This window comes from Phascolarctos cinereus, unplaced genomic scaffold, assembly GCF_003287225.1.
Source record: "Phascolarctos cinereus isolate Bilbo 61053 unplaced genomic scaffold, phaCin_HiC Scaffold_4;HRSCAF=312, whole genome shotgun sequence".
In the NCBI taxonomy this organism is placed as follows: Eukaryota; Metazoa; Chordata; class Mammalia; order Diprotodontia; family Phascolarctidae; genus Phascolarctos; species Phascolarctos cinereus.
In genome coordinates, this window is record NW_027555847.1 from 654,639,058 (window position 1) to 654,663,046 (window position 23,989).

The 23,989-nt window shown below is 47.0% G+C and overlaps 1 protein-coding gene across 2 annotated transcripts in view; it reads left to right on the forward strand.

Annotated features, from left to right (window-relative positions):
* The first annotated feature begins 1,660 nt into the window (after positions 1-1,660).
* OPLAH (5-oxoprolinase, ATP-hydrolysing) overlaps positions 1,661-23,989 on the forward strand; it is a 38,111-nt gene continuing 15,782 nt past the window's right edge. The window contains exons 1-17 of one of the 2 annotated variants that reach the window (XM_078153846.1): positions 1,661-1,679; positions 2,065-2,126; positions 3,120-3,388; positions 3,931-4,122; positions 5,251-5,350; positions 5,688-5,811; positions 6,075-6,270; positions 6,636-6,801; positions 7,103-7,230; positions 9,245-9,323; positions 9,569-9,834; positions 10,584-10,696; positions 15,754-15,924; positions 16,164-16,301; positions 16,391-16,529; positions 17,423-17,535; positions 17,808-17,959. In XM_078153846.1, the coding sequence (XP_078009972.1) occupies positions 3,227-3,388; positions 3,931-4,122; positions 5,251-5,350; positions 5,688-5,811; positions 6,075-6,270; positions 6,636-6,801; positions 7,103-7,230; positions 9,245-9,323; positions 9,569-9,834; positions 10,584-10,696; positions 15,754-15,924; positions 16,164-16,301; positions 16,391-16,529; positions 17,423-17,535; positions 17,808-17,959 (2,239 nt within the window). In that variant the 5' untranslated portion in view covers positions 1,661-1,679; positions 2,065-2,126; positions 3,120-3,226. Of the gene's footprint in view, positions 1,680-2,020; positions 2,127-3,119; positions 3,389-3,930; positions 4,123-5,250; positions 5,351-5,687; positions 5,812-6,074; positions 6,271-6,635; positions 6,802-7,102; positions 7,231-9,244; positions 9,324-9,568; positions 9,835-10,583; positions 10,697-15,753; positions 15,925-16,163; positions 16,302-16,390; positions 16,530-17,422; positions 17,536-17,807; positions 17,960-23,989 lie in introns of those variants that run through there. The other variant, XM_078153845.1, reaches the window with a different exon arrangement.

The following is a 23,989-nucleotide window of genomic DNA, read 5'->3' on the forward strand; positions in this document are numbered from 1 at the left end:
TCATTTGCTCAATGGAGGCAGAAGGGAGTGGGAGGAACAGATTAATTAGAAAAACAACAAAAGTTGAAAAAATCAAGAACAAAAAGGATTCATACATTAGATAGAGTTTGGGCTATATGAGCTATGATGGCTCTTCTAACTCTTCTAACTTCTAACTAAGATTTACTGACATACTTCTTTCACCATTCTGACCTATATAAACTTCTCTGGCTGTCCTTTCCGGATAATTCTGCCTTCTTGTGTGTCTCTGTTCTCCTATATTTCCATTTTGACTCTGGGTCTCAGGATAGGAGACGCTAAGCTCAGAGTAGAGACAGTCAAGAAAACCCAAAATAAAAAAGTTGAACTTTACATCAGATAAGAGGACATTTCCCTTTACAAAGAGATTCATCCTATCTCTCCTTTCAATGGTTTGTCCCCTTAGTTCAAATTCTCAGACACATTCTAGGGTGAGGGAGGGCTACCTTTTTCGGGGGCTCCTACCATCATGAGGAAGGAGCCAAAAGATTGTTGAGGAAGGGTGCTCACACCCTCAAATGAACTCTATTGAAACTATGCTGGGAGCTAATCCTTGGTTGGGGGGGGTGTTAGGGGGAGGGAGCAGGGATGATGTTTTTGGGACTTTGGTTGTGAAGACACCCTGAGATTCTTTCCTTAGGGTCTGTAGACACTCAATGGCCAGTGTCGATGCCTCTGCTTAAGGCGGAGAGAACCTAACTTTCTAATATGGGCCTGGACTATTTTAAGAGCAGAGACATCACATGCCAAATATTATCTGTGTAGCATTTCCCAATCTTGCTCTGGTGGAGGGGCAAAGAAAGGGAGTGGAGAGAAAAGACTATGCCTTTAAAGTGAGAGTTTGCCCCTAGACGTTTTTGGAGATGGGGTTGTTAGTTTGGAAAAGATATAACGGCTTCCCAAGGATCCTGTACACATACCCCCACCCTACCCCCAATGTTTGAAGAGTTGCTTTTCCGGCCCTGGAGACCATCCTGTTTATCTTGATGTCATTCTGGACTCTCCGCCCCCCCCCTCCCCAGGTGTTCTCATTCTTCTGCTTGTAGATGTCTGGCATAAGTGTCAGTCTTGGTTGTCCCTCACCTGTTTCAGTGTGTCTGACCTCTCACTGGCTGGAAGTTCTTCTGACTGCCTAGCCTAAACCTTTTGGCTCATTTCAAGCCTTTATGGGGGGTATCGGTGGAAGTGAGGGAGTTCTTTATGAAGAGGGGCAAATTAAGCTCTTCTCCATCCTCTTCATAACTCCCCGGGCCATCTGGTCCACCCTCTTCGGTCATCTTTCAATCTCCTTCCCCCTCTACCCGCGGCCCCCCTCTCCCCAACGAAGCACAGGAAGTCATCAGAGAGAGATGAGAGCCAAGATACCAGGGTTCTTTAACCCGCTGCTGGGCTTCTGATGCTTCCTCTGGATCACCTTCCAGCCCTTTAACTAAGAACTCCTCGCCCTTCCCCCAGAGGACTGTGTGAGGGGCAAGGCAGGCCAGACTAGAAGGTTATGTAACTGCGAGAAGGGATTAGCTAATTAGAGAGTGCCGAGACTGGAGCCAGGAGGGCAGGGGTGGGGGATGGAAGTAATCCAAGAGGAAGGTGGGGAAGGGTGGGGGGAGCGGGGAGCCAATGATGGCAAGGAAAGGAAGGAGCCAAGTGAGGCAGCCGCTAAAGTGAGTCCGGAGAAGGGGGAAAGGAGGGGGAAGTCAAGGAGTGGAATGGGTAGCCAAGGACAGAGGGGGCCAGAGAAGGGGGGAAGCTGAGAGGAGGAGCTGGAGGAGGGGAGAGCCAATGGGGACAAGGGGTAAGAAACGGTGGGATAGCACGGGAGGGGTGAGATTCAGGGCAGGACTGGATACAACTACGGGACTCGACTTGGTCGGATGGGATCAGCCCCTCCACGGCCTGACCCTAGGTCCAGATCGTGTCCCGCAGCGGGCGGAGAGAAGAGGAAGGACGGAGAGGGGAGAGGAGAGGAACGGAGGGGGCGGGGCGGGGCGGGGCGGGGCGGGGCGTGGCAGAGCCGGGGAGATTGAAGAGGCTCCTCGCCCGAACCAGAGCCGGAGCCCAAGCCTAAGCCCGATCCCGATCCTTGACTGACCTGGAGGGAACCCGGCTAGGTGCGTCCCCACCCCGTCCAATCCTACCCTCCCTACTCCGTCCCGCCCCACCTCGTCTCATGTGCGCACCTCTTTCCTACTCCTACCCCAAGTTTTAGATCTTGATTCCTCCCCTCTCGGCCCCCCAGGTCCGCCTCCCCCTCTCCCTCCATTATCACTTCCCCACCCCCACCCCCGTCCACAGCTCCCCTCCCTTCCCCGTCAGATCTCTTGTCTCCCGTAGTCCCTAGGAAAGCCTCCGGTACTCACTTTGTGAGCCACTTCCTCACCCCTTTGATCTCGAGCCTGAGAGTGGCCATCCTTCTTTCCTTCTTGCTAGAGAGCCCCCACTTCTCTCCTCCATTCATCTCACCCTCCTCATCAGAACCGTCCTCTGCTTCCTTTTCCACTATCAGAGCCTCAGCTCCCCCCTCCAATCTTTGGTCCCTGTCAAGATACCCTCCCCTCCCCCAGCTCCTCACTGCCTCTCTGATAGAGCCTATCCTAAACCTGTCCAGTGGAGACCCCGTCCCATCAAAGCCTAGAAAGAAACCCCAGCAACATTTCTATGCCAAGTCCCATAATCAGTGTGACCCTCCTTTCCCTGCTTCCTCAGAGAAGTCTGTCCCCCTCTCTCCGGTCCCTTACCTACCGTTTTCCCTTCCTACCACAACCTTCCTTGGTCCACGTACTGCTCTAGCGGACCGTCCGCTGTACTGTCTCCTTTCCCCTTCTATTATTGCTCGTCTCTCTCTGACACCCCACCCCCCTCGTCAGAGCCCTTTTTCTAATGCGCTTCCATTCTGCCTTGACCACTTTCCATCCCCTCGCTCCCTGATTCTCTGCCCTGACTCCAGTCAAGCTTCTTGATTCCCTACTTTGGCACCCCCCTCCAAGCCCCCTGATTTCCTGCCCTGCTTCCTTACCTCTGCACGCTCCCTGATTCCCTGCCCCGACTGCCCCCCATTCCCACACACCCTGATTCCTTGCCCCCTTGCCTCCCAATTCTTCCAGAAGAAGCAGAAGAAGAAACACGAGCCCAGCTGACCGTGGTCTACAACCCCTTCGGCTCAGCCTCAGACTTAACGTCCAGTCCCAGTAACACTGCCTTCAAGGGCAACATGGAGGGGAAGTTTCAGTTTGCCATTGACCGGGGTGGGACCTTTACCGATGTGTTTGCACAGTGCCCTGGGGGCCGGGTGCGAGTGCTCAAGCTACTCTCTGAGGACCCAGCCAACTACCAAGATGCCCCAACTGAGGGCATCCGCCGGATCCTGGAGCAGGTGGGTCTGCCTCAGGAAGCTGTTGTAGAAATGTTTATTGTTGTCATTATTGTTAATGATGAAACTAGTGATAAAGGCAGCAGCTTTCTCTTAGCCCTTGTCTTGGTGATCTCTAGCACAGACCTCCTGGGAACACTTCTACATTTTGGTTTAAGGTAAGGGTGTGGCCTTTAGACAGAGTCCAAGTTTTACAGAACAAATCCTTTTATTAAGGGGATTTGTTCTGTGAAGTTTAGATTCAGTCCAAGGGCTGCCCTTGAGGACCTAGGGGGCCACATGTAGCCTCAAGGCCCCAGGTTTCCCAACTCTAGTTTAAGGTTCTGGATTGCCTGGGTTGTGGAGGGGAAGAAAAGGGGGCACTTTGAGGGGGGATATCCAGCCTTTAGACAGCAGTTGAGGGGGCATTGATTCTGGGACCAAAGTCCTCTGCACCCTTAGGAGCCAGGGGAGTGCCAATCCCCATGAATGCACAGGAAAAGAGGGAAGTTGGTGTATGGGGGCAGAGGGTAAGAGGGACAGACATTTATGCCCTGTGTTCATAGGAGTGTGGTGTGACACTGCCCAGGGACCAGCCCCTGGACACCAGCCATATTGCATGGATCCGAATGGGCACAACTGTGGCCACCAATGCTCTATTGGAGCGCCAAGGAGAACGCATGGCCCTGTTGGTCACCCGGGGCTTCAAAGACCTGCTTCATATTGGGAACCAGGCCCGAAGAGATCTCTTTGACTTGGTGAGAGCTTACTGACCAACACATCCCTCAGTAGGGTAACTCAGGGGAGAATTCTCCCCTTTGCCCAGTGCTTATCATAGTGCCCTGGCATGTAGTAATCAATAAATATTTATTGACTATCTGACTATCCTCATAGGACTGGTCACCTTATCTCCATTCCCCCTTCTTTATGGGACAGCTTTCTCACGGGAGGCACCTCTCACTTTTAGTGATGCTGCCCCTACCAAAGCCGTGTAGAAATGGAATTATTTTAAAGCACAGGTTCTTAACTGTGAATTTGCTTAAAACATTTTAATAACTGTATTATAATGCCATTGTTTTCCTTTGTAATACTGTTTATTTTATTTTATGCATTTAAAAACATTATTCTGCGTTTCACTAGACTCCCTACAGGGTCTATGGCACAACCAAAGTTAAGTATCCCTGTTTGAAAGGGATAATAAAGGGATTTTTAAAAAATCCCTGTTTATCCCTTCGGTATAGAAAAAAGCCTGGTAGCATTCCCTTGTTCTCTGTGTATGGGGAAGTCTGCTTATAATAAACTTTGTACGGTGGGTATTTTTGACTGCCTCCAGTGTTGCAATCTACTTTAAGCCCCCCCCCCCCCTTTATTACCTAAGGCCTGTTCTCCACTCAGAGGAAGAGAACTGGCCTGACTGGTTCTATGGTCCGGGAGAGTGTTGGAGGGAGGGGGAAGTTAGACTGGAGTGAAAGCTTGGGCCAAGGGCCAGCTGACAACTTGGACAAGTGCAGACCGATGGTCAGGAGAAAGTTAGCAGCAGCAGCAGCAGCTAGCCAGGAAAGACCAATTGTTCCCTGGCCAGAGCTGTCTAGCTTGCCCTCCCCCAGCTCGCAGCCTGTACTCAGCCCTACAGTCTCTTCATTTCACTCAGGAACCCTGGTCTTCACCTTTCCCTTGGTTTCCTTCTACTGGGAGGCCCTTAATTGGTCTATAACAAATGTCTCCCACACCTCCCTCCATCTCAGACTGGACTTCAGATCACTCTAGTACGAAGAGGAACATTAGTCAGACTTCAGTAAAATGCTAACGAGGAATAACCTGGAGAATATTGCCTCTGAGTGTGCTCTCATTCTCTCCCTCCCACCACTCCACCCCATTCCCCCTAGGCGGTGCCAATGCCTCAGGTGCTGTATGAGGAGGTGGTGGAGGTGGATGAGAGGGTGGTGCTGCATCATGGAGAGCCAGGGGCTGGGACCCCCATCAAAGGTGTGTGCCTCTCTCTAACCTGATCTTCAACCCAAACTTTTGGGGCCTCGGGGTTCAGTTCCCTGCTGATTCATTCTAACCCTGCTTTTCCTCCCCACCTCTCCTGTCAGTCTAGCAAATCTGCTCTACTACTCCCTGCTCTAAACTTCTTAGCCTTGGGCCCCTTGCCTCCAGTAGGGATAAGTGAAAGCTGAGAAGTGGACTCTGGTGTCAGAATCTGGGCTAGGGAGCTGGATTGGAGCCTGTGGAGTTGATCTGCATAGGCGCCCGGGTGGAGAAGATGGGGAGGTAGGCTGATGTGACAGTCACTTGGCCATTTCTATTTCTCCCCACCTAGGCTCGACAGGGGACCTTCTAGAAGTGCAAAGACCTGTGGACCTAGGAAGCTTACGGAGGAAGCTGGAGGGCCTACTGGCCCAGGGCATCCAAAGCCTGGCAGTGGTGCTCATGCACTCCTACATGTGAGGACTTCTTGGGGTGGCCTGGCAGACATTGATACTGGAGCAAATTTGTAGGAGCCCATAGTCACAGTTTAGAAAGGGGTGGGGATGGGTGGGAATCTGGTACTGAGGAGGGGATGGAAGAGGCACGGGTAGGCTCTAGTATGAGAAGCTGGAGATCTAGAGTTGGGGTACCAGGGGAGAGGGAACCTGGGGAGGCTGAAAGTGCTCCAGGTCCTTGCTCACTCTGTGCTCCAAAGTGTACCATGTATACCCCTGGGCAGGTGGGCACAACATGAGCAGCAGGTGGGTGCATTGGCACGGGAGCTGGGCTTTGCCCACGTGTCCCTCTCATCGGAGGTGATGCCAATGGTGAGGATTGTTCCCCGAGGGCACACAGCCTGTGCTGATGCCTACCTGACTCCCACCATCCACCGCTACCTGCAGGGCTTCTGCAAGGGCTTCCAGGGGCACCTGAAGGTGAGGAGACCTTCTTACTCGTATCCTATGTCCACTCACCCAGGGACGTGCTGCATTTCTATCTCCTTGTCCTCCTGGACTCTGTGCCTCTAACCCTGAATCACCCAGCTCCGAGCTCCCCTGGCCTTTTCACTTTGTGCCTTTTGCATCACTCACCCTGTGCTGGTTTGCTGTTTCTCACTCCCACCTTGTCTTTCACTTCTCAGGTCTGCTGACTCTGGGCTCCCTGTTATGGTGTCTCACCTGTGGTCTCTATCTCTAACCTCGATATGTTCACCCTCTGCCCATCCATTTTATGTGTCCTGATCACCCCTGACCCTGTCCCCCATCTCAGGCGGCCCCTCTACTTACCTTTTGTTGCCCAGGATGTACAGGTGCTCTTCATGCGCTCAGATGGGGGTCTAGTGCCCATGACATCCTTCAGTGGCTCCAGGGCTGTGCTCTCAGGCCCTGCAGGTGGAGTTGTTGGCTATGCAGTCACTACCTACTCTGCTGAGGGAAGACAGCCAGTCATTGGCTTTGACATGGGAGGTATGGAGGTTGGATGCTGAGGGGGGCAGGCGGGGAGCATTGAGATTGATGGAGCTTGTCTGGCTCTGGGGCACATCTTCTCACCATCATCCCTATCCCAAAGCTCAGAAAAAATATGCTCTGGTTCAGGGCACTCCAAATCGTGGGGGTCATGGGGACTGCAAGGTGGTCGCTGACATCTGGAGTGGAGGGGCTTTGAGTCCCAGTTCTATTCTGGGATATGGTATGGATTCTCCCTATCCCTTCTGCCCCAACATATCTCCATATCCCACACATTGTCTCCCATCCTTCCTACTCTTAGGGACCTCCACAGATGTCAGTCGATTTGCAGGTGACTATGAGCATGTGTTTGAGGCCAGCACTGCTGGTGTCACCATTCAGGCCCCACAGCTGGACATCAACACTGTGGCTGCTGGAGGTGGCTCCAGACTCTTCTTCAGGTCAGGATCTCTTTCTCCCTCATTGCCTGTCCTCCTCCCAGACCTAGGAACTTCCAGTCTTGTCTTCAAGTTAAGGCCACACCCTGACGTCTTGCTCCTGTCATCTTCCCCATTGCTATAATTCTTTTCATTCAAGCCCATATTTATTACGTGCCTGCTCTGGGCACGACATTATCCCAAGATGAAAAGTAATTCCATCTCTGGCCTCAAGTTTACCCTCTAATAGGGATATGAGAGGTATGAAATTAAGTTACCAGCAAAGTAGACAGCGATAAAAGCAAAGGAAAGGGCCTGGCAAATTGCCCTGATCAAATTTGAGGAGAGAGAGATCACTTTCAGCTAGAATCATGGGGAAGTCTTCATGGCAGAGGTGGCATCTCTGTTGGGCCTGAAAGAAAGAGAATGAAGAAGTGTTTCAGATATAGGACTAAGCCTGAATGGAAGCAAGAGAGGACAGGAAGATGCTTATCAGATTACTGCTCGCTAGTGGTCCAATTTGTCTGGGAATGTTGAATACTTGAAGGGAAATAATAAGAAAAAAGCAGGTTGAAGCTAGATTGCAGAGGGCCTTGAATGCCAATAGGGAGTTGGAAGATTGAAGGATCATGCTTGGGCATTAGGAATGTATTTTGGTAATTATTTGAAGACAGATTGGAGAGGAGAGAGACCAGTGAGAAGGCCAATACAATAGCACAGGGGTGAGGTGTTGAGGACCTGAATTAAGGGAGGTGGTCCTGTAAGGGGAGAAGAGAGACAGCTGTGACAGATACTGTGGAGGCAGAAGTGGTAACTGTTTGGATGTCTCCTGGTGGAAGGTAAGCTCCTTGAGGGCAGGCATTGTCAAATTTTTATCTTCATATCCCCAGTGCCTAACATAGTACCTGGTCCACAGCAGGCATTTAATATATGTAGTGAATGTGGGGGATAAGGGAGAGAGAAAAGCATTGTCTTTGACAATGAGCTTTTGAGCCATCAACAAAAATGGCAGTCTTGGAAGGAAGACCCGTTTGGGATATGCTGAGTTTGAGGTGCTATTGGGAAATCCAGTGGAGCTGTTCAGCAGGCAGCTGACTCAACTCAGATGCCTCCTTCTCCTCCATGAAGCCTCCTTTGGTTTCCCTCCCGTTGAAAGTGTTTTCTCCTTCAGGTTTTCTTGGCCATTATAAATCAAGCAACTAAAAAGCATTTTTAGGTGTCTGCTAAGTACCAGGAACTGCGTGCTGGGGATACAAAAAAACCAAAAACCAAAAAACTTTCCTGCCCTCAAGAGATATGGAGGTGGAAGAGGGGAAAGAAGAGGAAGACAACATGAACATATGGAAGCAGTGATGGTCTGGAGCTGATTGTTAAATTTTCAGTGTGAGCATTTGTACCTTGGAAATTGGCCAGTGCTACAGATCAGGGCATGATTTATTGTCTTGCTAATTGCCTAGACCTGAGAAAGTGTGATAATAAGGTCTGAGACATGACCTCTTCTTTGGGGGCCCGAGATTGTTTGTCCTTTGTTCTTGAAGAGGATAGTGACTTCCGGAAGATGATGCCATGATTTGCAAGTGAATTGGATTTAAGTGAGGAAGGTCACCAGCTTCACTTTCTCCCCCAGAGCCTTCTGGATCCAGTGACAAGATGTAGATCAGGATGACTGGGGATGGCCGCTGGGTGGCTGAGATAGGGTGGAGACAGAAGGTCTTGGAACTGGATTTGATGAATGGGGCAGTCGGGGTGTTTGAAGAAGTCTTCGCTGTGAATGTTGAAGCTATTGAGGATGATGGCAAGGCCTAGGGCAGGGAGGAAGACTATGAGGCAGGTATTGAGGTCATTGCGATGGGGGTAGGGTGGGTGGAGAATGTCCTAGAGACTGGCAGATGACAGCAGCAGGGAGGGGAGGGGGGAGGATGGTGTAATGAGAGGAAATCCTCGATATCATTGTCTTCTCTGCCCTGGCCCTCCATCCCATGCCAGGCCCTGACTCCTTCCTTAAATTCCGTTCCTCACCCATATACCTCTTCTTCAGGTCTGGCCTGTTTGTGGTGGGTCCTGAGTCAGCTGGTGCTCATCCTGGTCCTGCCTGCTATAGAAAAGGTCAGTATAGTCCATGACCCTGTCCCCAGCTTCCCAAACTTGAATGCCATCTCAGATGTTCTAAATGGGTGGACTGAACGTTCCTAGCCCTCTCTCCTACCCAGTTCCTAGGCCCTGGGTTCTCCTCCCTATGTGCTTTATCCCTCTCCCAAATCTCCATCCTTCCTCCTCCTCTGAAGTGCCTTTTCTGCCTTGCTTTCACCACTGAGTCCCACTATTGTTTTATCTACTTTCTATTCTTCCAGGGGGACCATTAACAGTGACAGATGCCAACTTAGTTCTGGGTCGTCTGCTTCCCTCTTCCTTCCCCTGCATCTTTGGTCTGGGTGAGGACCAGCCACTTTCCAAAGAGGCCTCCAAAGAGGCCCTGGATGCCGTGACGGCTCAGATCAATAACTTTCAGGTCCAAGGGCCATATGGGCTTGATCCACTGACACCTGAGGAGGTGGCCATGGGTTTCGTACGAGTGGCCAATGAGGCTATGTGCCGTCCGATCCGTGCTCTTACTCAGGTATGAACGCTCCCCAGCCAATGACTCACCACTGTGACCACTCACCGGCAAACACATGCTAGGCTGCTGACTTCCTTTTCCAAAATTAAATTTTATGGAAATAAAAGAACAAAACTCTTGTAACAAATATAGATAGTCAAGCAAAACAAATTCTTACATTGGCCATGTCCAAAAAATAGATCTCATTTTAAACCCTGAGTATATCGACTCTGTGTCAAGAGTCTGACCATGATGTTCAGCTTCTGAATGACCACCACGCTTCTGGCTATCTTCCTTGACTGCTGAACAACCACAATGCCACTGGCCATTTCTTCCTTGGCCACTTCCTCAACCACTGACCATCACAGCGGCTGATATGTCCGCAGTGCCGGATGACTGTTCCTCTGTGGATACTAACTGATCAGCCACAGTCCTTCTAACGTAGTGATGTCATTTTGTCTTCGAGAATGAAGGACAACAACCATATTTGCCTCTTTTGTCCAATTCCTTTTTTTTTTTTTACCCCATTTTAGCTCTAAACTATGGTGCTAGCTATTTTCCTGGCTGTCAGGAAAATCTCAGAACCAAGACTAGGAGAGTGGAAATAGGACGTCCTTACCCCCAGACTATAGGAGGTAGGAGATTATAGAAGTTGGGGAGATGGTGAAGGCCTGGTACCCAGAGAACAGAGGATCTGGAGATTGTCAGGGAGTACAGGATGGATCACTGTTGGGTCACTGCTGACTGCTCCCCTCTCTTCTCTACTACAGGCTCGAGGCCACGACCCATCGATCCACATACTGGCATGCTTTGGGGGTGCAGGGGGGCAGCATGCCTGTGCCATCGCACGTTCCTTGGGCATGGACACTGTCCACATACACAGGTACCCGTTGGGATGTGTGGGTTTGGGGGAGGTTACGTGTCTCTGTGTCTGCTTGTCCTCCAACATGTATCTGGGCACAGCAGCTGTTATCTGAGGTGCAGCCAGTTTGCTGGGGAGGTACAATAACAACTCAGCTTGTGTAGGTTGTACCTCTTTCCTGCTGACTTCAGAAAAAATCTCCACCTCATCAGTAACTCCCGAGGAGCAGTCTCTTTGTCCTCTACCTCATCTTCTTCATCTGATCCTGTTTCTGCCTGAGCCCCCAGATCATCTGAGAATTTACTATCAACATGGGGTATGGGGAGTGGGAGTGGGGGAAGGCCTGAGATACAAAGAAGTATTACAGAGAATGTGGTGCATGGCGTGCTGATATTAGCTTACTGTTCTCTGCCAAGTTCTGTAAGATGCATTTCCCCCATCCCTCTTTAGCCATGTTCCTTTTATGGTTCCCCAGTCTGGCATTTTCTCATGCTCAATCAAATCTTCAGCACCCCTTTTTTTTTTTTTGGTTTTTGGTGAGGCAATCGGGATTAAGTGACTTGCCCAGGGTCACACAGCTAGTTAAGTGTCAAGTGTCTGAGGCCAGATTTGAACTCAGGTCCTCTTGACTCCAAGGCTGGAGCTCTAAGCACTGTGCCACCTAGCTGCCCCCCCCCCTTTTTTTATAAGTCTGTGGGAAGCTTTCCTTTTTATTCTTATCTCCTTCACTCTCCCCTAGGTAGCTAGGGAGGAGGAATTAGTTAACAAGCATTCATTAAATGTCTACTATGTTCCAGGCATTGTGCTAAGCACTGGGGATAGAAAGAGAGGCAAAATCACTCCCTGCTCTCATGGAGCTTGCAGTCTAATGAGAGAGACAACATGCAAACAAATACATACAAACAATATATAAATAGAACAAATTGGAGATAATCTCAGAATGAAGGTAGGAAGGCCAAGAAAGCCTTCTTGCCAGAGGTGGCTGTAGCTGAGACTTGGATGATGCCAAGAGGTATAGATGAGGTGAGAGAGTTCTAAGTATGGGGGAAAAGCCAGTGAAAGTGCCCAGATTCAAGAGATGTAGCGTTTTGTTGAAGCCAAGAGGCCATTGCCATTACATTGCAGAGTAAAAGGGTGGTGGTGGCAATAACGTGTGAAGACTGGAAAGGCAGAAGGCGGCCTTGGTTGCAAAGGGATTAAAAAACCAAAGAGGATTTTATATTCGATTCTGGTGGAAATAGGGAACAATTGGAATTGATAGAATGGGGCGGGGGGGGGGGCCTGACACAATCAGACCTGCACTTTAGGAAGGGCAGTCTGACAGCTGAATGAAGGATGGACTGGAGTAGGGAGAGACTGGAGGAAGGATGGAACTGCACATGGCTGGGATGATAAGGAACTAACACTGGGGTGGTGGCAGTGTCAGAGGAGAGAAGGAGGTGTATATCAGAGATATTGCAAAGATAGAATTCACAGAGGTTGGCAAAAGATTAGAGATGAGTGAGAGAGAGTGAGGATTCCATGATACACCTAGGTTTTCAGCCTGGGTGACTACAAGGATTGAAGTACCCTTAGCAGTAATAGGAAATCTAGAAAGAGGGGTGGGTGCAGGGGAAAAGATGATAAGTTCTGTTATGGACGTGTTGAACTGAAAATACCTAGAGCACATCCAGTTTGACGTGACCAATAGGCAATTGGAGAGATGAGACTGGAGGTCAGGAGAAAGCTTAAGGCTGGATATGGAGATCTGATAGCCATCTGCATAGAGATAATTGAATCCATGGGATCCAATGAGATCACCAGGTGAAATGGTATAGAGGGAGAAAAGAAGACCCAGAACCGAACCTTGGGACATAGCTCCTGTTTGCAGGAATGAAGATCCAACAAAGAAGAGTAAGAAAGAGCAGTCATACAGGGAGCCTAGGAACCAGTAGAAAGTCGTGTCAAGGAAACAGAGAAGAGAATATCCTGGATATCTTCTCCTAGAGAAGAGAGTAATTGATAGTGTCGAAGAGGTCAAGAAGGGTGAGGACTGAGAAAAGACCACTAGATTTGGCAATGAAGAGATCATCGGTAACTGGAGAGCAGTTTCAGTTGAATGATGTTGTCTGAAGCCAGACTGCAGAGTTAAGAAAGTGAGAGGAAAATAGTGGAGGCATCTAGTGTAGACAGCCTTCTCAAAGAGTTTAACCATGAAAGTGAGTAGAGATATAGGATGATAACTAGTGGGCATACAGGGATCAAATGAAGGGTTTTTTTGAGGATGGGGGAGACATGGACATGTTTGGAGGTGGTAGGAAAGCAGCCAGTAGATGGGGATTGATTGAAGATAAATGGGAGAGTGGTGATGACAGAAGGGACAATTTTCTGGAAAAGATAAAATGGAATAGAATAATTGATGCATGTGGAGAGGGATTTGCCTTAGCAAGGAGAAGGGCCACTTCTTCATATGAGATGAGTGTGAAGATGGAGATAGTGGTAGGTGGCATCTGGTAGATGTAGATGAGGAAGACATGAGAAAAGGGAGCTCATAGCAGATGGCCTCAATTTTTTCAGTGAAACGAGATAAAGTTCTCAGTTGAGAAGGGTGGTAAGAAGAGGAACCATGGGAGATATGAAAAGGATGAAAAGATTTGGAAAAGCAGCTGTGGTGAGTGGGATAGGAAATAGGAAATTATCAAAGGATGTTATGCTGTGGGGAGAGCCCAGTTGAAAGTATGTAACAAATTTGTAGTGAACCCAGTTAGTACAGTTTTGTGATTTCCTCCATCTTTGTTCTGTAACATGCGCATAGGAGTGAGGACAGCAGATGGTGGGAGGAATCCAAGGCTGAAGTTTAGTCAGGCTAGATCTTTGTTAGGATAAAGGAGCAGGGGATTCAAGTCAGTGTAGGGTTGAACTGGTTCACCAAGTTGTCAAGATGGGGAATACAAGAGAGTGTATGGAATGATGATTTGAGAGAATTGAAGGCTGGGGGGATTGGAGATCATGGTGAGGATGAAGAACAGGGTTTGGGGTTGCAAGACAGGAGAGGTGGAATAACAAAAGATTATGATCAGATAAAGGTGAGGGGAAATAAGAGGTCAACCTCACTTACACAAGGTCTTTAACAAGGTAGAAATTCCCTCGACAAAGAGCTCTTTGACAAAATATAAGTTACCCTGTCTTAGATATCACTGGTTAACTTTGACAGTGAAGTTCCAGGTTATTATTCCTCAGTTGACCTTCATTGCTATTGAAGTTAAATGTCTGAATTACCACTTTGGACATAGTCTTTAAAAGGAGGGGTGGTAGAACACAGAGAAAGGATATCTGCTAGAGAGTAAAATAACCATTCCTTCCAGTGAACTCCAGTGTAGGATTGAACTTTCTAGGATCTTGTCAGATTTGTATTATTCTGGCTGGGGCCCCCTTGAAAGGTAAAAGAACTAGGAGCAGATAGTCAACTCTTCTCCCTCCCTGGACTTGTCCAGCCCACATAAGCTCAAAATACCAGTGAAGAACAATTATGGATTTGTTTTTCCACATTAGTGATTCTATTCTTCATTGCTCCTTGGCTCCTGCTTCTCCTTGGTCCATCAACCTTTCTGCTTGGTCCGGTAACTTGACTGTTCTGCCATCTTTGGAGAATCTGGAGAGAATTCTTGAGGACATGCACAGGGATGCCATCTTCCCTAGATTCCATCAGGAAGTGAAATCTACTTTCTGTAGATCTCTCTCTCTCTCTCTCTGTCTCTGTCTCTCTGTCTCTCTGTCTCTGTCTCTCTCTGTCTCTCTCTCTGTCTCTCTCTCTCTCTCTGTCTCTCTCTCTCATTTCTTACCAGAAGCTCTCCTTTCTCTGTTTTCTGAGCTAAATTGGAGGATGTATATAGCTCATTTGCCACACCAGCAGTGAGGTAGCAAATAGGCAATAAATATGCATGACAATCAGAAAAGTGGGGTTAATCCAGTGGTGCCCAAGGTAATTCATGAGGGGATTCATACCTTGTCAGAGGGTTAACCTTTAAAAGGAGATTTCCTCCTTTGTTAAGGATACGTATCATCAATATCAGAACAAAAGCCTTACTGGTTGGCAATCAGAAAGACCTTGTATAGGGAATTTCTTACCTAGCCTTAGGGAATGGCTAGGTACACCTTCCACACTAAGAAAGTAAGATTAGAGGAAGCTAGGTGGCACGGTGGATAGAGCATGGGCCCTGAAGTCAAGAGGACCTGAGTTCAAATCCGGCTGCAGACCAAACCCTTAACACTTACTAGCTGTGTGACCCTGGGCAAGTCACTTAACCCCAATTGCCTAGAAGGTAAGTAAAAAAAAAACCCAAAATAAAAACTAAGATTAAAAAATATAAATAAAAGGGTAGTCATAGCTTACATTTGCAGGAAACAGGTTCAGAGTTTGCCCCCTGTCAATTGTGTTATAGTTAGTAAATGTTAAAGCTGGGTCTCCTGGCACCAAATCCCACGTTTGTTCTTCTGTACCACCTTATCCCCAAGGCAGAGCTGCAGAGTTTAGTTTTCTGAATGGCTCTGGCTTGTCAGCCAAAACAATCACACTCTAATAGCTTTGGGGCCAGTCCAGGTTCCAGGCCTGGCTGGAGCCTCAGCACAGCACCTCTTACACTTACCACACCCTACCTCACCTCCTCTCAACCTTGGTTCGGTCTTTGCCGCTTTCATCTTATCTGCCTGGAAATAAAAATGAACTTAGCACTTTTTGAAGTCTTCGGTAGATTTCTCGTCTACTTTAACTGGCTGAAGTGGCAGAGTCTTGCCCCAGGGGTCCCTAGGCAGGAAAAGAGGGACAAGGGGTGCTAAGTAAGGCTGAAGGGATTGGTAAAACTGCAGTGGAGTCATTCTTTCACCTCCACATCGGGCCGTTTACTTTGGCTTCCCTCTGCCATGAATTTTCCATCATATTTTGAAGAGGATGAAGTTCATGCTTTTACATAAACTTTGAGGTAAAGGCTCCAAGATTTACCAATCTAATCAGTTTTATGCCCTTAGTACAGGTGTCCTAGGTAGACACTCCTAGAGTTGACATGATGTGACCCCCTTACAGACACACTGCCCCCTCACAGGCACAGCGGGCTGCTCTCGGCACTGGGGCTTGCCCTGGCAGATGTGGTACATGAGGCCCAAGAGCCTTGTTCCCTGCTGTACACCCCTGAAAACTTCCCTCAGATTGATCAGCGTCTCAGCCGCCTGGACGAGCAGTGTGTGGAGGCCCTGCAGGGCCAGGGCTTCCCTAGGTACCGGGGAACAGGGTGTGGGGCCCAGGGTTGCCCCAGCTAGGGAGGGCTGATGGAAGGTGGCTGCTGTCCAGAGTGGGCTGGGAACATGAGCAGGTCCCCATGAGGGACGTCTGAAAATAGGGCCAGGCCTGAGGGGCTGGGATGAGGGTGGTCACAGGTACTTGATCAGCAAAGAAATTCTCTTTGGGTCCTTACCCATTCAGCACCTCTCACTCTTTCCTTCTCCTTCATCCCAGATCTCAGATCTATACTGAGAGGTTTTTGCACCTTCGCTACCAAGGGACAGACTGTGCTATCATGGTGTCTGCCTGTCAGCACCCTCCCACTTCTCATTCACCTCGTGAAGGAGACTTTGAGGCAGCCTTCAAAGAGAGGTACTGGGGTTCTATAGGAGGTCAAGGAAGTGTGCCCCCTCCTCAGTGACTTGTCTTCCTTAACTAACTTCCCTCTGGGTGGGATATAGGTATCTACAGGAGTTTGGCTTCATCATCCCAGGCCGGCCAATCCTAGTAGATGATGTGCGAGTACGAGGGATGGGCCGCAGTGGCCTTAGACCAGAATACCCTCCCCCAGCCCAGAACGGACCTCCTCGTGTTGACACAGTAAGACTCTGCCAATGTCCAAACCCAGGGATCCATAATGCCATATATCATTTGAAAAAGGACAAAGTGTTTTCCCCACAGCAACTCTATGACACAGTGAGACTTTCCAAAGAACTATCTCCTGCATATAATGAGACCGCATCTTGTCTTGTTCCCTACCTGTCCATGGTAAGATTCTCTAAACCAGAAGTGTGGTCCATGGGCTATATGCAGCACAGAATGTAGGCCCAAATTACAGCCCAAACCAGGTTAAAACATAATTGGGAAACATTTGACAAAATAAATCAAAATACGGTAAAACATAGGTAATACATTTTAACATGAAGGACCCACAGGGATCCTTATTTATTGTTTAGTGGTCCCCATTCTTATTTGAATTTGATACTACTGCCCTAAACCACCCTACACACATGGACACTGAAAACTGGGCCTCCAAGCTTCCCAGGGAAATGAAGGCTGAGAGCTTCTGCGAGCAGATAGATATTGAAGGTACCACATGGTACCTCATGCTTGCTGTTAGAGGAATGTGATACCGAGAGGCAGGTTTCAGCTTACTGTAAGGACTTCCTAATAATTAGAGCTGCACTAGGGGAATGGTTTATCTTGGGATGCAGTGAGTTTCCCTTCTCTGGATGTTCTCAAGCAGAGACCAAGTGACTGCTTTTCAGTGATGCAGCTATTCAGGTATAGGTCATTCTGGATGACCTTTGAGGCCACGTCTAATCCTGAGATTCTATAATTCTGCCTTTCCTCTTGCCCCAAGGTTATCTTGGACAGCTCAGGATTTCAATCCAGAAAGCCCTTTTCCTTTCAGCTATGGGAAGAGCTCATACTCTGCTCTCCCTGTCCAGAGTGGGGCCTTGAAAGGGCCATCACCCCATTTCTTCTCCTAGGTAACCCAGTGCTACTTCGAGGGAGGGTACCAGAATACTCCTGTGTACCAACTGGGAGAGTTGGGCCAGGGACACAGACTCCCAGGACCTTGCCTCATCATTGACAGCAACAGGTCAGCGGGATGTTGTGGTTGGAGTAACAGTGTGGGGTGAAGGGAGGGAGCATGTAGGGGCAGAGGAAGAGAAATTGGGCATATAGAGGGTCATAGAAATAAGGAAGGAGGAGAGAACATATGTTGGACAGGTTAGTCTTAACCAGAAGCAGTTTGGGGGATATTGAGCTTCCAATTGATATACTTTCAGGGGTGGAGGGGGGAGACTCTTCTTGAAGGTTTAGGTCAGAATTCTTCAGGATCCTAAGAGTAACCTTCTTTCTTTTTCTCAGCACCATCTTGGTGGAGCCAGGGTGCTGTGCTGAGGTGACTGAAGCAGGTGATATCCGAATCACTGTGGGAGCACAATCTAATACTTCTGTCAGCTCCCGTCTCGATCCCATCCAACTGTCCATCTTCTCCCACCGTTTCATGAGCATTGCTGGTGAGTGGCTGTCTGTCTTCCAAACCCTCATTCTCCCCCATCTCTCTCTCCTTCTTTGTGTCCTGTTGGCTCTTTATTGCAGCTGCCCCCCCTCCATCCCTCTGAACTAATTCCTATCATGTCCTGTGACCCTAGCCTCTTAGTTTCCTGATGCTCTTGGATTTCCGTGCTAACAGATTTCCCAGCCTTTTTCATTTTTCCATGGACATAGGAAAGGTGAAGGGGGCATTTTTGTAAACAAGATTAGGGGGTGATTGGTGGTCTCTGTTAGGAGTTTTTCCTTGGATATTGTGTGTATGCATTAAAGGAGCAAGTTAACTCTGTGAATTATTAATATCTCACAGAAATAGAGCTGGTAGCAGGAAGGATGGGGTTAAATTGGGATTAAAACAGCCCTTGCTAGGAGCAGCGAAAAAGATGATTGATAAATTTTGTTTCAGTGTAACCATAGATACTTCGTCTTCCACAATGTACAATCCCCCAAAACAGTTTGGTATAGAAGGTGTCATCAGGAGGAGCCTGAAGATATCTCCCCGTTCAGGTTGGGGATAACCCCACTGAGAGGACTGATGGGTTGTGAGGAGTACCTTTTGGCTTGGACCACTGGCATTTTGTTGAGGATGAGAGGTTGTCAGGGGTAGATATGAGCCTCACCTTTCATCTAGGATGTCTTAGAGGTTGTATTTGGGTCTTTTGGAGATGGAAGAAGTTGATAGAGGGACAGAGAATGGACTTGGGTCCCTGGAGGGTGGGATGAAGCCTGTATGTCCTCACAGCCCCCTAGCAAGCCCCTCAGCTACAGACATGGCTGCTGTGGAAGACAGTGGTAGAACTTAGCTGCCCCAGAGGTGACTGCCATGGACAAGTGGTAGCAGAACAGGGAAGGAGCTCCTAGAACAGGGACCACATAGCTTGAAAGGTGATTGAAGTTGGGAGCATCATTGGGCACCTAGCTTCCACTTCAGAGAGAGGAGGGGGAGATTTCCTGGACAATGTCTAGTCATCAGCTTTCTGGAGGAAAAAAAGAGTACCCACATGGCAAGGGACAGAGCCATAATTTGGAAGAGCAAATCTGGACCTTGTCTTCCAACTACTACTGTGAGTCACATGGACTGTGCAGGTTCAATTGGAAGAGGAGTAGGTTCTTTAGCAACCCTAAATGCAAAATGTTCTTCAGGGGTGCTTCCAAATCTTAGGGTAGCGCTGTTAGTGGGGAAAATTTGTGTGGGTTACTAGGGAAGCTCATCAGGAGGTGAGAGTTAGACTTTTTTTAGCAATCCTTTTTTTTTTTTTGCAAGGCAATGGATTTAAGTGACTTGCCCAGGATCACACAGCTCATAAATGTCATTGTCTGAGGTTGGATTTGAGCTCAGATCCTCCCGGCTCCAGGGCCAGTGCTGCGCCACCTAGCTGCCCCTACAGTTCCTTTTGAGAGAGCCCTAAACCTTACGTTAGAGAAGCATTTTAAGTCTGAAAGATTACATATGTCCCTAGGGGAGGGTGGAGCTCACCCAAGGAGGAGGGGCCATCTGTTGCTCTTAAGAGCATTTCCTTCCAAAGAAGTCTCAGTCACTTGGTGGTGCTTTGAAATTAGAATATTGTACAGGTTCTGAGGATGGAGGTGGGAGAGGAGGGGAGAGAGAACTTACTGGAAAGGGAAGGAGTGGTATTTTAATTCTTTATAAGTTCCTTTGAATTCTGTTTTATTTTGCTTTGTTTTTTGTTTTTCATTTATTTTGTGCATCTGATTTATCATTAGCTTATGTGCTTGCATGGAAGCATTATCTTTTTTGCCCAGATCTGTAGAGATCTAGGCACAAGCTATATTCCATCATTCCCAGGAGAGTTTTATCGGAGTGAGGGCAAAGTGAGTCAATTTTGGGAATTCCAAAGGAAACTCTGGATAGGAACTCGAGCCAAAGAATGATTTGTGGGAAGCTCCCTAAAGCTGAACCTAGTCTGTATAAACCCAAAGCTAGGGTTCTGGGCCACAGGTTACCTAAAACAACATAAAAATGTGATCATGACCAATAGTGCAGAATGTGCAGCTTTCTTATATGTACAAAAATATTTATATAGCAGCTTTTTTGTGGTGTCAAAGAATTGGAAAGCAATATTATAATGATAATGAACTGTGAAAGACTTAGTAACTCTAATGAAATATAATGATTTATGACAATTCCAAAGGACTCATGATGAAAAATGCTATCCACCTCCAGAGAGAGAAGTGATGAACTCTGCAGATTGAAGAATATTTTTTTCATTTTATTTTCCTTGCCTTTTTTTTTTTTGCAACATAGCTAATATGGAAATATGCTTTGTATGACATCACATATAGATAGCGTGTATTGCATTGTTTGCTTTCTCAATGAGTAGAGGAGGGGCCGGAGGGAGAGAGAGAATTTGGAATTGGGGGGAAAAAAGTATGTGCAGCCTTGCCCTGGGGTAATTTTCTGTTTGTTAGAAGAAAAGATGTGCTCAGGTGTGTGTTTTATAAGTCAATATTGAGATTCTCCATTTTTTTTTGAGCTGAATTTGTGGCTTTTTAATGTTGTTTTCATTTAGGTAGTAGCAGTAATCATGTATATTGTTCCTTTGGTTTTGCAGCCTGCCTCTCTGCATCTGCATTTTCCTCTATTTCTTTTTGTCTCTTGTATTTACTTTTCCTTATGATGCAGTAACGTTCTATTATGGCCACATTCCACTGTTTGGCTGTTTCCTAAATTGTTGGGCATCTGGTTCATTTCAGGTTTGATTGCAACTACTAGTAGTGCTGCTATGAAAAAAAAATTTTGTGGAGGGAGATAAATTTAATAGACTTCTTACAATAAAAACCCAGGAGTAGGATTGCTGGCTTAAAAGTTATGGATAATTTTGTAACTAGAGAAGGTAACTGTCAAGAAGAACCTGGTCAAGGTTAAGAAAGTTAAAGAATGAGATCTTTGTACTGCCATTGAAGAAGTCTTGCTATATAAAATATAAACACCCCCATTGACAATGCATTTCAGACTTTGTCCTGGTATCCATAATGACTCCATGATGAAATCCCTCATCATGTGAATGAATGCCCTTGCCTTGGTATCTTTGACATAAAGACCACACATTCTGGATAATTGATTGAGTCATGGCTAGTCATACACTTGAGCCATCGTATTTGGCTTTGACCTTGAAAAAGGAGAATAAATGCAGACCAGAAAGAATAAGAATGGAGAAGCTCATGGGGGGGAAGGACTATAGTGACCATGGTGATGGCAGCAGCTGGAACAGATCCCCTGGAATAATGGAGCAAGAACAGAAGAGATCCAGGACAAAAGGAAGAATTTTAGAGCCAACTCAGGAGAGTAGTAGTTCCTGGATAATGCCAGGTTCTTGAATCAAGTTTTCTTGACATAGAGGAGGAGTTTCTGGACTTGGCTGACCAGGTGGAGGAGTTTGGGATTCAAGCAGGAGTCAGAGCTAAGGAGTAGTCAGAGACAGGTCCATAGAACAAAGTAGCAAAGCTAGATCATATATTCCCCATGTCCATACTTTGTGTTTTGTGGACTAACCAGAGGGGTCACCTATCTACTGATCCCAGCTACCACAGTGGATAGTGTGCTGGGCCTGGAGTCAGGAAGACCTGAGTTTAAATCTGGCCTCAGACATCTACTACCTGTGTGGCTTTGGGCAAGTCACTTTATGTCTCAGTTTGCTCATTTACAAAATGGGGATGATAATAATAGAACAAATCTCTCAGGGTTATTGTGAGGATCGAATGAGATAATATTTGTAAAGCACTTAGCTCAGTGCCTGGCACATAGTAGGTGCTTAATAAGTCCCTTCCTTCCTTCCTTCCTTCCTTCCTTCCTTCCTTCCTTCCTTCCTTCCTTCCTTCCTTCCTTCCTTCCTTCCTTCCTTCCTTCCTTCCTTCCTTCCTTCCTTCCTTCCTTCCTTCCTTCCTTCCTTCCTTCCTTCCTTCTCCAAGTCATGAAGACTTTATAATTCCCTAGAGGAGATTGTATTTACCAAGGTAAAAAGGATTGATTCTCTAGTCTGCCATTCCCTTATGAGGGAACTATGGGACTCACTGGAGAGGGAAAGAGAATTGTCTTGGCTTTGTATGGGCTTGAGTATAAGTCCTTTGTGTTTGTGTTTTGTGTCTAGTAGAATGAAAGCTGTACGGTATTTGCTGTATGGTCAGCTTGAAAGCTTGCATGGGATATGAAAACTTTTTAATCTTTTTGTTAGAGACCCAGACATGAACTATATTCTGATATTCCTAAGAGAAACCCGTGGTTGGGGCATGAGTCAAAGAGAGTAATTTGTGAAATGCTCCCAAAGACTAGACTGATCTTTAGAAACCCAGGGCTTTGTCTCTGAGCCATGAGGTAAATACTTTTTATTCTATGATTTCAAATTGTTTTTCAAAATGGTTGGACTGATTCACAGCTGTTCAAAAGAAAGTGAAATGGCCGGTGGTACAACACTATCCTCTGGCTTGCTAGAAAGAATGAAAAGTTCCTAGACAGAATGGGGGGAAATATCTTGGAAGAAGTCCAAGAGGAAAAAAGTTCTCAAAGGGTGGAGAGATACTGAGGCCAGTGTTAAGAGGCATTAGGTAAATAGCAGAGCAGACACAGAGGAGAAGAAAGAAACTCTGCATTGCAATAAGGGGTGAAACTCTGCCCGGGAAGATCAATCTTGGCTCGTCCTCAGCAACATACTTGGGACCATTGACAGGTCCAAGCATGTGAGTCAAGTGCTATTTAGCATTTCCTGAAGAGATTTTTGTTTGCTCACACACCTCACCTGTGGGGATGATTGACAAGAACCCAGAGACGTGGCTACATGCAGGTATAACATGGCTAATCAGGAAGTGCTTTTGCTTTCGTGGACATGAATCCATGGCCTAATAGAACCAGCTGACTCTTTTGTGAAATCCACTGGCCACCCTCCATGCTTTATGGAAACAACTGATATAGATAGGAAATTTTAGAATAGAGTTCTCCTGATAGACACTCCCACCTACAGAGTATTTTACAGTTTACAAAGCACTCTCCCTTAATAATCATAATAATCCTAATCATAATAATGATAACTACATTTCTATAGCACTTTAAAGATTCCAAAGTGCTTTACAAATATTGTCTCACAAATATTCAATACCACATATCGAACAACAAATTTGCATAACATTTGCAAATTTATATAACAAATATTCAATACAAATATTCCTCACAACAATCTTGAGAGTTATGTCTTATTATTATCTCCATTTTATAGATGAGAAAACTGAGGTGAACCAGTTAAGTGACTTTCCCAGGATCACACAACTAGTAAGTATCTAAGGCAGGATTTGAACTCAGGTCTTCCTAACTTCAGGCCCAGCAGTATCTTCATGGTGCCACCTAACAAAATCCTAAAGTTCTCTGAGGTGAAAAACACAAGACAGGTAGTTAAGGTATTTAATTGCTTACCCTGTGCCAGGCATTCGCCAACACACAAGTATTAGCCTTATTTTAAAAATGAGGAAACTGAGTCTCAGAGGGGGAAAATGGCTGAAGTCCTGGCTAGAAAATTGAAGGACTTAGTAAGGGTGTGGGGGTAAAGATGATGGATTGGGAAAGAAAGCACATGGGAAAAGGACAGTTGACTAGGATTTTATCAGTGAACAGGACTTAGTATTTTGGACCATGGCTTATGATACTGTAACCATGTGCTATTATTATCACCATTTTACAGTTGAGGAAATTAAGGCAGATAGAAGTTAAGTGACTTGCCCGGGCTCATACAGCTACTAGGTTTCTGAGGCCAGATCTGAATGAACTTGGACCTTCTAACTCTAGCCTTGGTGCTGTATCCACTGTGCCACATAGCTGTTTCTATGTGAGGGGAGGAAAATTCTCTGATGAATTTGTAAAGCTGAATCCTAGGGATAACAAGTGTCACATAGAAGGAACTCCAATAGAGGAGATTTTGAGTCATCCTCAGGAGACATTTCAGACATTTGGGAACAGTACTTGTGGCTTCAGGTATCTCATATACCAATCC